Source organism: Myotis yumanensis, unplaced genomic scaffold (assembly GCF_028538775.1).
Source record: "Myotis yumanensis isolate MYYU_CA2020_CCGP unplaced genomic scaffold, mMyoYum1.0.hap1 SCAF_1, whole genome shotgun sequence".
Taxonomy (NCBI): domain Eukaryota; kingdom Metazoa; phylum Chordata; class Mammalia; order Chiroptera; family Vespertilionidae; genus Myotis; species Myotis yumanensis.
This window is the reverse complement of record NW_027223752.1, coordinates 70,672,259-70,687,051: the sequence shown is the minus strand read 5'-3', so window position 1 is coordinate 70,687,051 and position 14,793 is coordinate 70,672,259. Positions and strand designations below refer to the sequence as shown.

General features: G+C 39.4%; 1 protein-coding gene across 5 annotated transcripts in view; it reads left to right on the top strand.

The window, feature by feature from the left end:
- GANC (glucosidase alpha, neutral C) overlaps positions 1–14,793 on the top strand; it is an 81,875-nt gene that overhangs the window by 7,775 nt on the left and 59,307 nt on the right. For 2 of the 5 annotated variants that reach the window (XM_070424506.1, XM_070424515.1), the window contains 2 exons: positions 5,596–5,723; positions 9,733–9,915. The exons of 1 other annotated variant lie outside the window; for it this stretch is intronic. In XM_070424506.1, coding sequence (XP_070280607.1) covers positions 5,596–5,723; positions 9,733–9,915 — 311 coding nt within the window. Of the gene's footprint in view, positions 1–975; positions 2,226–5,595; positions 5,724–9,732; positions 9,916–14,793 lie in introns of those variants that run through there. 2 more of the 5 variants (XM_070424522.1, XM_070424541.1) reach the window with 2 other exon arrangements.

The following is a 14,793-nucleotide window of genomic DNA, read 5'->3' as shown; positions in this document are numbered from 1 at the left end:
AAAATCTAGGTGTCTGTTGGGGATTCTATCTCTGGCTTATAGATTGTCATCTTCTTGCTGTATATTTACATTACAGAGAGAGAGCTAACTTTCTGGTCTCTTCTTGTAAGGGCACTAATCCCATCATGACCCCACCCTTATGACCTCATCTAAACCTTATCACCTCCCAAAGGCTCCATTTCCAAATACCATCACACTGAAGGTTAGAGCTTCAATACATGAATTTGGGGGGACACACAATTCAGTCATAGCAAACATGATGTTCCTGGGACACAGTAATCTATGTATATAAAAGGCTAATATGCAAAATGTCCCCACGGGAGTTTGACTGGGAGACTAGGAGTTCTATCACTCACTATGATGTGCACTGACCACCAGGGGGCAGCGCGGAATGAAGGAAGGCCCCAGCCGGCAGCCAGGGAAGGGAGGCCCCGGCCGGCAGCCAGAAGGCCCCAATCAACCCTGATTGCCGGCCAGGCCTAGGGACCCTACCCATGCATGAATTTCCTGCACCGGCCTCTAGTGTTATGATACAAGCTTAAGTATTACCCTGTGTATTATCTTCAGGTCATGCTCTGGACATCTAGGCTTTGAAGAAGAAATGGTTACAGGTTCAAATGCATATATTTTCTCAGTAGGGTCCCAGTGTAGTATCTTGCCTATTTCTGATGACAGAATAATAAGGTAGATATTTGATAAAGAAGCTTACAAAAGAAAATCTAAAAAGAAAGGAGTTATCAATAAAATGTTGACAGCTTTTTTTAGAACTGTTTTTTGTTGTAGTGGTTTCAGTTTTTTACCTTCAGTGAACATTTGACCGGGATTGAAAAAGATAGAAGACCTAGTCTTATGACATCAGAGCAGGGAAATTTATGCTGTCTTCTGAGTCTAACTAAAAAGCTATATCTTGTCTTTTACCTACTTCATAATGCTAATTTTGATGCTTTCTCATGACACATTTACTTTCTTTTGCAGCCTGTTTGCAAGTTTTCAACAGAGACAACTCTTCTAGCAGCTTCTCCAAGGATGAAGGGATATATCTGAGCAGCTCCATGAAGGAACCCCTTGCCTCTTCATCAAAGCCTGATGAACATAGGACTTTGCCTAACCAGCTACCTCCTCAGCAGATGAGGCACAACTACCACTTAACCAACACTGTTTCTGCAGAAATGGCCAGGAACAGGCAGCTAATTTGGAAACTGGCCAAACAGTCAGAAGCACACCTGGACAGGCTAATTGTACTTGGAGAATGGGCATTAGCCCCGCACGAACTTGCTAACATTCTCCATAGAGAATTGGTGCTTGCAATCAACCAACTGGCTGCAACTATGAAAGGGACAGTTGGTTCCCTACGGCAATTTAATTAAATCTTAGACCATTTTCTGCATCCCTGGAGGTCTTGATCAAGAGGTTATTGCTGAGAGAGGTTTTTGCTCACTCTTCTAGGCCTTTTAGGTTAAATGTTCCATACAGTATAGTAGAGAGACCTGGTGCCAGAGGAAAAACAAGAACTCTGTCCATCAGGGATAACTTGTTGAGGTCATAATTTCCCTTTTTAATACCCACTGCCTTTTAAATGTGTGTTTTAGGGGCATTTGTTAACTCAGTCACAGTCTCTAGTAGTTGTGATTCCCAGTTCTGGGTGAACAAAAAGTTTTTTGGTTTTTTAAAAATATATTTTTCTTGATTTCAGAGAGGAAGGAAGAGGGAGAGATAGAAACATCAATGATGAGAGAGAATCATTGATTAGTTGCCTCCTGCATGCCCCCTACCGAGGATCGAGCCTGCAACCCAGGCATATGCCCTTCACCAGAATTAAACCTGGGAACCTTCAGTCCAAAGGCCGACACTCTATCCACTGAGCCAACCAGCTAGAGCAAAAAATTTTTGTTTTAATATAATTATGATCAAGCCACTAGAATACATAGTCAAGACTGTTTCTACTGCCATGATTTTTACAACCTGTCTAATATTTTTGCCCATATAGCCAAAAAAACTAGACTTATGGATGACAGACCAGGTTTTGTATTGAGTATGGGAGAAATCAAATAGGAAAAGGGAATTAATACTCTTTACCAAACTATGAGAGGTATACCTCTGAATAAATGTTTATGAAAAAAACAAATAGAGACTTTTACTAAAAGGAACCTCCAAAATACATTCCTTTCTCTGAGGATTTATCTCATCTTCTCTGTGTAGGTGGACATTTACACATCTTAAACTTTTTAAAGGTATAAAGCCCATGCTGTCTCACCTCATTTAAAATGTTATATATTTCTTTACTTATTTTACATAAATCCATCTTGCTGCAATTTGAGTGTAACTGCTACTATTATCTAAGTATTAACACTAAATCTTAATTGAAGTGATCTAACTTAAATGTTATCTTAACATATTTTTCATTGTCAGTTCCAATCATCACTAATAAGAGGAAGAGAATGGATAATTTATTTGTATATTATTGTTTAATAAATGTCCAGACAGGTCCCTAGAGAACAGGAATATCTAGAAATTCTTAATGTTTTAGATAGAATAAAACATTCATGTCCAGACTTTTAAAAAATATATATTTTTATTGATTTCAGAGAGGAAGGAAGAGGGAGAGAGAGAGAAACATCAATAATGAGAGAGAATCATTGATCGGCTGCCTCCTGCACGCCCCACACTGGGGATTGAACCCACAACCCAGGCATGTGCCCTGACCGAATCAAACCCAGGACCCTTCAATCCACAGGCCAATGCTCTATCCACTGAGCCAAACTGACTAGGGCCAGACTTCTTGACAGAGCAAGGTTTTGGTGGAAGAATTGGGCAATAACTGGCAGTTAAGAAGCCCAGGGAAGTGGTTCATAAACTGTCATCCACAGAGCCCTGAGGCTTCCGTGGAGGTGCCTCACACTCCATGCAGAGAGGAGCGGGGGCTTAAAGGTCAGGGTTGTGAGCTACTCCCCACTGTGTTCAACCTGAATAGCTTTTCTTATTGAACTTCTGAGCGTCCACTGCTGTTTAAATAAAAAATTTTAAGCCACTAAAAACAGCATGAAACAGATCATAGGAGCAAATGTATACTAAGGAAATTATGTGCTTGGAACATGAAGCTATGTTGGTGGTAAAAGATAAGAATGAGTCTAGATATTGGCCTTAAAAAGAGTTAACCTAATTGGAAAAATTGGCTTGCTTAATTAAGTTAAAAAGACAACAAAATGGGGCTTTGTAAGTTTGGTTGCATAAGGTTATTGTGTAAAAGCAGGGTTATTGCTACCTCCTCTCATATAATTCGGATTCTTCCCTAGGATGCAGCTTCAAGAACAAAACATACAGACCAGTCTTTGGTTTTAAAAAACAATTTTTTAAAAGCGATTTCACTAAAATAGTAGGATCTCTGAGTGCATAAATTAGACACAATTTGTTAATCATATATAGATAGACAACCCATGTACCCTCTAACATTTTTTCCCCCCATTTTTGCCTCCCAAAGTCCCTGAAGGCCCTGCTCAAGTCCATCTTCCTCCGGAGAGATTTCCCAGAACCCCTCTTCTTAGAATCATCATTAATATTCCCCTTATTTGTTCTCCCACAGCACATTCCTTGTCCTTCTAGCTCAGCATAAAATGCTTTATGTTTACTATGTATGTTTTGTCTCTAAATTACCATCTCCCTAAGAGTACAGCCATCTTTTTCGCAACGAACAGCGCATCACAGTATTAGATAACAAGTAAATGTTAGTTGAATTGAATTTGGGAGGGCAATAGAAATATATGTCTAATTTGGGAAAGAATGTGTAATCTAACAGGATTTTAGCTTTATATTTGGATACATTTTCAAATTTAGAATTCTGACAGCACACTAATTCAAATATATAAAAGAACTTTAAACACCTACTCAAGAATTACAGTATGATGGAGGTCAGGGGGAAGAGGGTATGTTGGTCAAAGACTACAGACTTTCAGCTCTAAGGTGAATAACTTCTAGAGATCTAATGTACAGTATAGTGATTATAGTTAATAATACTCTCTTATATACTTGAAAGTTTCTAAAAGTAGATCTTAAATGTTCTCACCACAAAAAGATGATAATTATGAGACATGATGCACTGTTAACTATGGCTATGGTGGTAATCATTTTGCAGTATATAAGTGTATCAACACATTGTACACATTAAACTTATACAATGTGATATACCAACTAGAGGCCCAGTGCATGAAATTCGGGCACGGATAGGGTCCGTAGGCCTGGCCAGCGATCAGGGCAGATCGGGGCCTTCTAGCTGCTGGCTGCGGCCTTCTTTCTTGCTGCTGGGCCAGGGCCTCCCTTCCCTAGCTGCTGGCCAGGGCCTTCCTTCACGATTACATTTCAATAAATCTGGGGCAAATAATTACAATATGATTACTACTACAACGTAACCCTGTCTTTAAAATGTCTGTAAAAGCAGCCACTGCACTGTTTACCTGGTCACTCTTCAGTGTCATATCACTGTTTAAGTGCCCTGACTACTTTTCTATATTCCCCAAAGTGAGGTTCCAGTAACATCGCTTTTTTTGGCGCTGCTTTGATATTCTCCTACTTCCTATCTCTTACTTACACACTGCATCTGCTCTATACTATGTCACACAACCTACCCAGCTTAGCCTTTCATTTTACAAACTAGTAACAAATGTCCCCAGTAATAACCGAATTTGCCATCACACTTAAGGATTTGCAATCCACCAGTGTGTCATGGCACAACAGTTGAAAAATACAATCTTAAAATATTTCTCTGATCTAAATGCCTCACTTTGTAACCTTAATGAAGCCCCTTCTACTCTCTTGGGTTTTGTTGTTTTGTGTCTTATTTTTCAAATCCTGTATTCTCTTTCTAATTCTATGTTGCTTCCATCTCCCATTGTAAGCAGAATTTTACCTAAGTTGCCAAGCCTCTTAATAAAGCTGAGAAAATCCAAGCCTCTTAAGAAAGCAGAGACTATCCCAGCCTCTTGAGAAAGTTCCCAAGGCCATACGCTCAGATGTACAGGAAGAACCTTGATTTTAATGTAACAAGCCTCATATATCTATACTAGAGAGCCCCAATGACCACTGTTTTACTCTCTATTCTATTCTATTCTATTCTATTCTATTCTATTCTATTGGATGGCTTGTTACTCTTCATCTTTCATTCAGCTGGAATCCAGTTACTCTAGTTTTAACATCAAACTCTTATTCTCTAGACATCTATAGTTTGTCAGAGATACAGTGGTCATATGTCCCAATTTTGCAAGAGCAGTTTCAGTTTATATGTGTAATCCAGTATAATAATTAATAGAGACCATAGTCTAATAATTTATAGTCTAATAATTTATACTCTTGAAGGTCCTGGTCCAGACAATTATGTTTTCCTAGCCATACAACACATAGAAGATGTTTCTTGTCTCTCACAGGTATAGCCAAGCAAGTACATACATAGATTGGGGAGCTTTATTTCTTCATGATTGCCATTATTCTCCAGTTTGCTTGGCCTGTAATAATTCAAACATAGTTTTCTAATTATTGTCATTTGACTGTAGAACTGATCATCACTGGGTTAACCTATGGAAATTAATCTCATATGTCTGTGCCCAGGTTCCTCTTTTGGCTGAAGTTTTTGGTATAGAGGGAAATATTTTCAGGCTTAAAATCAATGAAGAAACTCCCCTGAAGCCCAGGTATGAAGTCCCAGATGTCATCACAAGCAAACCAAGTACTGTAAGGTAAGCCAAGGATCAGAATATCTTGAGTACACCCTCACTGAGTTATTTTATCATACTTTGAGTAATAGATTTTGTGTACACCTCATAGTTTGTCAAACCCACAATCGCTTGCAGAGTTAGTTTCCATTTTGTAAATTATCCATTCTGTTTTCTCATCTACCATTTGACTCATCAACACTTATTAAAGGATAGAGCCGGAGCTTTTGATCCCTTCTTTCCTCACAAAGCAAACAGTTGATCAGCCAGAGTTTTGGGAGCAAATAGAAGAAGAGCTATTTCATTTACTCACTCTGATTATCACAGGGCTCCAGAGATCTAATACACTAGCCAAACTCCCATGCTTACAGTTAGATTGACTCACTTTTAATTAAGGGTAGTCTTAGAAGTGTAACATCTAATTGATTTAGAGCAGAGATTAATTAACAATCAGTCTCTAGGTGAAATAAAATCTTTGGGGATTAAAGCATTTTCATATACCTGCAGAATCTTTATCACTTCTCAGCACACTTTCCAGTGATATCTCAGCTTGGTTCTGCCTGTTGACTTCTGTTATTTTTTCATATTATTCCCCTAAAGGAATATAAGATTATGCCAGATGCTTTAATTTTCACTACATTATCATAGTTTTATGCAAATTATTTTTCCATAAAAATAATTTTTATTATTTCAATGAAAATAAAAGATCAGTAGGTTATAAGGAGAAATTAATTCAGTTATGATAGAACCATCATAAATTTAAAATATGTCTATTCATTAAGCCACTACTATATGCCAATATTTAGGAAATGGGAATTAAAAAGAAACTGTTCTCAAGGCTTTGCAGTTTGGCAAATGATTGTATATGTAAGACACACACACACACACACACACACACACACACACACATCTCCACTTGACCATACTATATTATGTTTTACTATCCTAAAGGAATCATTTTACTAGTAGGTCACTTAACATTTTTATATCTGTGTTCATAAGTAAAATTGGTCTGTAGTTTTCTTGTGTGTATATTCTTTTTTTAATTTATTGGGGTGACATTGACATTATTGGGGTTAATAAGATTATATGGGTTTCAAGTGTAAAATTCTATGATACATCATCTGTATATTTCACTGTGTGCCCACCACCCAAAGTCACATCTTCTTCTATCACCATATATTTGACTCCCTTAATCCTCTACTACCCTTTTTCCCCTTCCCTCTGGTAACCACCATATTGTTGTCTGTGGTGATAAGTTTTTGTTTGTTTATCTTGTTTGTCTACTTGTAACTTTCAGTTTTATATTCCACATGAATGAAATCATTATTTTGCTTAGCTTTATATTCTCAAGATCCATCCATGTTGTCACAAATGGCAGTATTTCATCTTTTCTTATGGCTGAGTAGTATTCCATTGTATATATGTACTCTATCTTCTTTATCTAATCATCTACCAAAGGACACTTCAGTGTTTTCATGTCTTGGCCATCATGAATAGCGCTTCAGTGAACATAGGTGTGCATATATTTTTTTGAATAAATATTTTCAGATTTTTTGGGTAGACCCAGAAGAGGGGTTGCTGGGTCATATGGTAACTATATTCTTCATTTTTTGAAGACCCTCCATGCTGTTTTCCATAGTGGCCCTCAGTTTACATTCCCACTGCAGTGAATGAGGGTTCCTTTTTCTTCATAACCCCTCCAAGACTTGTTATTATTTATCTTGTTGATAATAATCGATCTATCAGTTGTGAGGTGATATTCATTGTAGTTTTGATTTGCACTTTCCTAATAGCAAGTGAAGTTAATCATCTTTTCATATGTCTGTTGACCATTAATTTGTATGTTGTCTTCTTGGGAGAAGTGTTTGTTCAGTCCTCTGCCCATTTTTTAATTAGTTTGGGTATTAAGTTGTATGAGTTCTTTATATATTTTGGATATTAAATCCTTGTCAAAGCGGTAGTTTTCTTTTTCTGTGCTGTCTTTGCCATGTTTGGGGGTCAGGGTGATATCAGCTTTATGTAGTAAATATGGTATATTGGTTCTGCTTCTATTCCAATCATTTGTAGAAGGCCTTTGGCTATTGCAGTAACTAGAGAGCTAAAAACTACATCTCTCCATTTCCCAGATTCCCATGTAGCTAGTTTCAGATGTCAGGCAGGTCCCATCAATCAGATGCATTTACAGGTATCTTGATTTCAGAACTGAGTTTCCCATTTTGCTGGTATGGATTTGGAAGATATAGAATGGCTCTAAAGCTACACTGGTTAATGCAGTGGTTTCCTGATCTCTGGATTGTAGCTAAGTGGCATGATCCTGGAGCCCAACCAGTTGCCACAGTGACTTCTGATTACCCAACTTCCTGATTCTAGCTGAGATGGAAGTTCGATTGGCCATATAGTTATGTAGTACTAGAGGCCCAGTGCACAAAATTTGTGCACGGGTAGGGTTCCTAGGCCTGGCCGGTGATCAGGGCCGATTGGGGCCTTCCTTCCCCCGGCTGCCAGCTGGCAGCCAGGGCCTTCCTTCATTCCACACCACCCCCTGGTGGTCAGCACACACTCCCGAGGGGAGTACAGGCCAAGGTTAGCCACTGCCGATATCTGCCTGGGGCTACCCAGCATGAGCTACAAAGCAATCTGCACATGGTTGCTACTTGTTCTGAGATGCTCAGGAGAGGCCAAGTTGTGAACCAAGGCTGGCTGCCACTATTGCAAGCCTGAGGCCACTTGGAGAGAGGTATAGGGTACGCTGAGGCTGGATGCTGCTTGTTTGAGAATTTTTAGGAAAGTCTGAAGCATGAGCCAAGACTGGTCTTTCATGTGGAAAAGCCACTGGAAACACCTTGGCTGGACCTGCAAGTTGGTGTGGTGGGGTCTCAGGGAATCACCAGGTCAGGAACAGTGATAGCCAGGTTGATGGAAACTTAGATATAGCCCCCGCCTGCCAACTCTCTGGGGGAAGGGCTTAGAAGAGGAACAATAACCTCTGCCAGCACTTCTTTAAATATATATATATATTTTTAATTTTTTACAGAGAGGAAGGGAGAGAGATAGAGAGTTAGAAACATCGATTAGCCGCCTCCTGCACATCTCCTACTGGGGATGTGCCCGCAACCCAGGTATATGCCATGACCGGAATCAAAACCAGGGACCTTTCAGTCCACAGACCGATGCTCTATCCACTGAGCCAAACCGGTTTCGGCTCTGCCAGCACTTCTGTCTGGGAGAAAGCTGCCTCTCCAGCTCTCACCCTGATGCCAGACACTTCAGTTCCTCTCCATATGACCCTGGTGCCTTTCAAACTACAGCCCCAGTGCTGGAACTCAGGGTGAGTCTGAGTAAGTCTGTGTTCTGGCCCTTTAAGAGGAACTACCTGGGACGCCAGAAGCTCTCTGTCTCACTCAGCCACAATCCTGGCTGGTTCTTACAATCAGAAATTATGGGGACTTCTCTTCCTGGCACTGGAACCCTGGACTCAGGAGCCTAGTGTGGGACTGGAACCATTCACTCCTCAGGGAGGACCTCTGCAGCCAAGATATCCCTCCTGATTTTTGTCCACCACATGTGGGTGTGGGATCAGCACATTCCACATCTCCATCCCTCCCACCAATCTCTATGTGGCTTCTTCTTTATATCCTTAGCTGTAGGACTCCATTCAGCTAGATTTCAGGTGGCTCTGAATGATAGTTGTTCTGTAGTTGTATTTTTTATGTCATGGGAGTATGCAAGTACCACGTTTATCTTGACTGGATCTATTTATTCTTGCTTTTATTATTTTTACATTACAGATGAGGAAACTGTGAAGTAGAAAGATTAACTTGTCCAAAGTTATATACCTATTGCATTAAGCTATCTTCAATCCAGGCTCTCTGACACCAAAGCCCACGCTCTCAGTTATGGCTCTCCATTGCCTTATCTATGCTGTGTCACATGAATATTGATTTACTAATTAATGAATTTGAATTGAGAAATATGTTGAGCCATGTAAACCTACAATAATTTGTTTTTCTATTCCTGCTTTGTTTTTTAGGCTGATTTCATGCTCAGGCGATACAGGCAATCTCATATTAGCAGATGAAAAAGCAGATCTAAAGTGTCATATCACAGCTAACCCATTCAAAGTAGACTTGGTGTCTAAAGAAGAGGTTGTGATGAGCATAAACTCCCTGGGCCAATTATATTTTGAGCATCTGCAGATTCCTCTCGAGCAAAGGTATTTTTGCACATTATTTGACACATAAAGAATTTAAGAAAACCTGATTGTGAATACCAGTTGCCTAAATCTATAATATATCAACACAGAAAACTGGTTTGCCTTGTTTTATGGAATATTGTTTTGAAATTTTTCATCTTTCACCTGTGCAGGTGAATGCAGGCTTAATGATAAGAATGATTCCCATACTTTTGCAAGCATAACACTCTTAACACATCCTGTGTAATGGCATTCTCAACCCTCTGCACTCTCTTCAAAAAGCACTCTGTTGACTTGATAAATATTAATATGAACTAATCAGAATTTCACTTTATTCCTTTACAATAACATGAGTTACCCTAGACTTATCTATGAGAAATGTTAAATATAAAGACACATGATTAAAAGTAAAGAGATGGAGAAAGATATACTATGCTAACACTAATCAAAATAAAGTGAAAGTAGTTATATTCATTTCAGAAAGATAGACTTCAGAACAAGAAAGTTATGCCCTAGCCCAGTGGTTGGCAAACTCATTAGTCAACAGAGCCAAATGTCAACAGTACAACGATTGAAATTTCTTTTGAGTGCCAAATTTTTTAAACTTAAACTATATAGGTAGGTACATTGTTATTAACTTAATTAGGGTACTCCTAAGGCTTAGGAAGAGCCACACTCAAGGGGTCAAAGAGCCGCATGTGGCTCACGAGCCACAGTTTGCCAACCACGGCCCTAGCCAGTTTGGCTCAGTGGATAGATCGTCAGCTTGCGGACTGAAGGGTCCCAGGTTTAATTCCTGTCAGGGACACATGCCCAGGTTGCAGGCTCAATCCCCAGTAGGGGACGTGCAGGAGGCAGCCAATCAGTGATTCTCTCTCATCATTGATGTTTTTCTCTCTCTATCTCCCTCTTCCTTCCTCTCTGAAATCAATAAAAATATATTTAAAAAAAAAAGAACAAGGAAAGTTAGCAGGGATTAAGAAGAGCATTATGTAATGATAAAAGGGGTCAATTCTTTGAGAAAACATAACAGTCCTTAGTGTGTATGTGCCTAACAACAAAACATCAGAATACATGAGGCAAAACTGATAGAACTGCAAGAAGAACTAGATAAATCCACTGTTATAATTAGACACTTAACACCCTTATATCAGAAATGGATAGATCCAACAGAGAGAAAATCAGTATGAACATAGTTGAATTCAACAGCAAAATCAATCAACTGGGTATAATTGGCATCTATAGATTTCCTTATTCAACAACAGTAGAATATACATTCTTCTCAAGCTCACATCGAACATTTTTACCAAGATAGACCATATTTTGAGTCATGAAACACACCTTAAAAATTTTAAAAGAATATCAATCATACCATGATCTCAGATCACAATGGAATTAACCAGACATAAATAGCAGAAATATGGAAAATTCCAAAATACTTGGAGATCAAACAACACACTTTTAAATAACACATAAGCTAAAGAAGAAACCTCTAAAAAAATTAAAAATTTTTTGAACTAAATGAAAATACAACTTATTAACACATTGCGTACCGCTCAGGAGTTTTCTCGTATTTAGCGCGCCATCTGTTAAGGACCGCTCACGAGTGTTCTCATTTTTCACGCACCATCTGTTATGGACCTTAGATGTCAACACACTGTCTTGTCCACTGTGGGGCGCTGAAGGAAGGAAATTGCAAGAAACTGTTCTTTCAGTCCTTGGACCCTATCTTGGCATATGGCACCATATTTACCTGGATAATTATTACAATGCTACATCTTCTGCTGAATTGCTGCTACAGAACAAAACTAGAGTCTGTGGGACTATTAGGGAGAGTAGAGGTTTACCGCCAAACTTGGAAATGAAAACATCAAGAATGAAGAAAGGTGACATAATATTTTCCAGAAAAGGCAATATTCTTCTCCTAGCATGGAAAGACAAGCGGGTTGTCCAAATGATATCAACGATCCATGACACTTCTGTCTCGACAACAGGAAAAAAAAATAGAAAAACAGGAGAGAATATTGTAAAACCTACCTGCATCAAGGAATACAATGCCCACATGAAAGGCGTTGACCGTGCGAATCAATTCCTTTCGTGTTGTTCCATTCTAAGGAAAACGATGAAATGGACAAAAAAAGTAGTGCTGTACCTTATAAACTGTGGACTTTTCAATTCATTTAGAGTGTACAACGTCTTCAATCCACAAGCAAAAATGAAGTATAAACAGTTTCTGCTATCGGTGGCGAGAGACTGGATAACGGATGACAATAATGAAGGCTCTCCGGAACCAGAGACAAATCTGTCCAGCCCTTCCCCTGGGGGTACAAGGAGAGCACCTCGTAAAGATCCACCCAAAAGGTTGTCAGGTGATATGAAGCAGCATGAACCTACGTGTATTCCAGTGAGTGGAAAGGAAAAATTTCCTACGAGAGCCTGCAGAGTTTGTGCCACCCATGGAAAAAGGAGCAAATCTAGATACTTATGTAAATTTTGTTTGGTCCCTCTTCATAGAGGAAAATGTTTTACGCAGTACCATATGTTAAAAAAGTACTAGGAACTTTAATTGTTTAATTGTTTTTGTAAATAAAAATGTTATAATTATTGAAAAACAACACCTAAAGTGCATTATGATCTGTAGTTATGATGATTTAAATAACACGCAGTTTGCCCAAAAACGTGCAGTCCCTGGTGTATGTCTTAGAGATTTCTATGCGGTACGCAATGTGTTAAAAATTGTGGCATGTAGCAAAAGCAGTGCTTAGAGGGAATTTTTAGCATTGAATGAATATATTAGAAGAGAAGATACACCTGATTAGGGTTTAATAACCAAAATTTATTAAAAACATACAACTCAACACCAAAAAACACAAAAAACCCACAAAAGTAATCCAATTAAAAAATGGGCAAAGGACCTGAATAGACACTTCTCCAAAGAGAACATACAGATGGCCAAGAGAAATATGAAAAGATGCTCAACATCAGTAATCATCAGAAACATGCAAATGAAAACCACAATGAGATATCACTGTATACCTGTCAGAATGGCTATCATCAATACAAAAAGCAACAAACGTTTGTGACGATGCAGAGAAAAGGAACCCTCATACATTCTTAGTGAGAATGCAAATTGGTGCAGCAAAACAGTATGGAGTTACCTCAAAAAAATAAAAAATGGAACTGCCTTATGACCCAACTATTCCACTTCTGGGAATACATCTTAAGAAGCTTGAAACACTAATTTGAAAGAATACATGCACCCCTTGGTTCATTGTAGCATCCTATTTAATAAAGAGGGAATATGCTAATTGACCCTCATGTGGTCGCAAAGATGGTGGCACCCACACCTAATAAGGAGGGAATATGTAATTGACTATCACACCCTCAAAGATGGTGGCACCCACAGCCAATAAGGAGGGGATATGCTAATTGACTGCCACACCCTCAAAGATGGTGACAGCCACAAGATGGCAGCGCCCAATCCTCTCGGCCCTGCCGGGGCGCCTACCTCCAGAGTCCCCCAGTCCCCTCAGCCCCCTAGCCTCCCAGGATCAGCCTGAGGCACAGGCAAGCTTCGGCTGTCAACTGCCCAGCTGCCCAGGGCCAGCCTGAGGTGCAAGCAAGCCTCAGATGGTGGCTGCCCAGCCACCCAGGGCCGGCCGAGGCTTGCACTGCCGGCAGTGGCAGCAACAGAGGTGTGATGGGGCATCGCCTTCTCCTGATAGCCAGGTCGCCTCCCCCCCCTGAGGGCTCCCGGACTGTGAGAGGTGGCAGGCTGGGCTGAGGGACGCCCCCCCTCCAGTGCATGAATTTTCATGCACTGGGCCTCTTGTTATTTATAATAGCCAATATGTAGAAGCAGCCCAAGTGCCCATCAGAAGGTAGACTGGATTTTTTTCTAAAGCTGTGGAATATTTACACAATGGAATACAAGTCAGCCATAAAAAAGGAAGTCTTACCTTTTGCGACAGCATGGATGGACCTGGAGAGTATTGTGCTAAGTGAAACAAACCAGTCAGAGAAAGACAAATGTCATATGATTTCACTTATGTGCAGGATCTAATTAATAAAATAAACTAACAAAATAGAAACATTCAGATATAGAGAACAAACTTACAGCTATCAGAGAGGAAGGAGTTGTGGGGCTGAGTGAAAAAGGTGAAGGCATTAAGCAAAAAACAAGCAAAAAAACCCACCTCATAGACAGACAATAGTATGGTGACTACCAGAAGGAAAGAGGAGTGGGGGCAGTAGAAGATAAAAGGGGAATAAATAGAGATGGAAGGAGTCTTGACTTGGAGTGGTGAACACACAATACACTATACAGATGATGTGTTATAGAACTATACATCTAAAACCTATATAATTTTATTAACCAATGTCACCCCAATGGATTCAATATAAATAAATAAATAAATAAATAAATAAAATATATAAATCAGTGATCTAAGCTTCCACCTTAGTAAATTAGAAAAATAAGAGCTTATTAAATACAAACAACTAGAAGCAAAAATAATATTAAAAATTAGAGCAGAAATCAATGAAATTGAAAAGGAAACCAAAAGAGAACATCAACAAAACCAAAAGTGTTTCTTTAAAAAGATAAATGATGCCCTAGCCCAGCCGTGGGCAAACTACGGCCCACGGGCCAGATCCGGCCCATTTGAAATGAATAAAACTAAAAAAAAAAAAAAAAAAGACCATACCCTTTTATGTAATGATGTTTACTTTGAATTTATATTAGTTCACACTCCATCCATGCTTTTGTTCCGGCCCTCCGGTCCAGTTTAAGAACCCATTGTGGCCCTCGAGTCAAAAAGTTTGCCCACCCCTGCCCTAGCCACTTTGGCTCAGTGGATAGAGCATCAGCCTGTGGACTAAAGTGTCCTGGGTTCCATT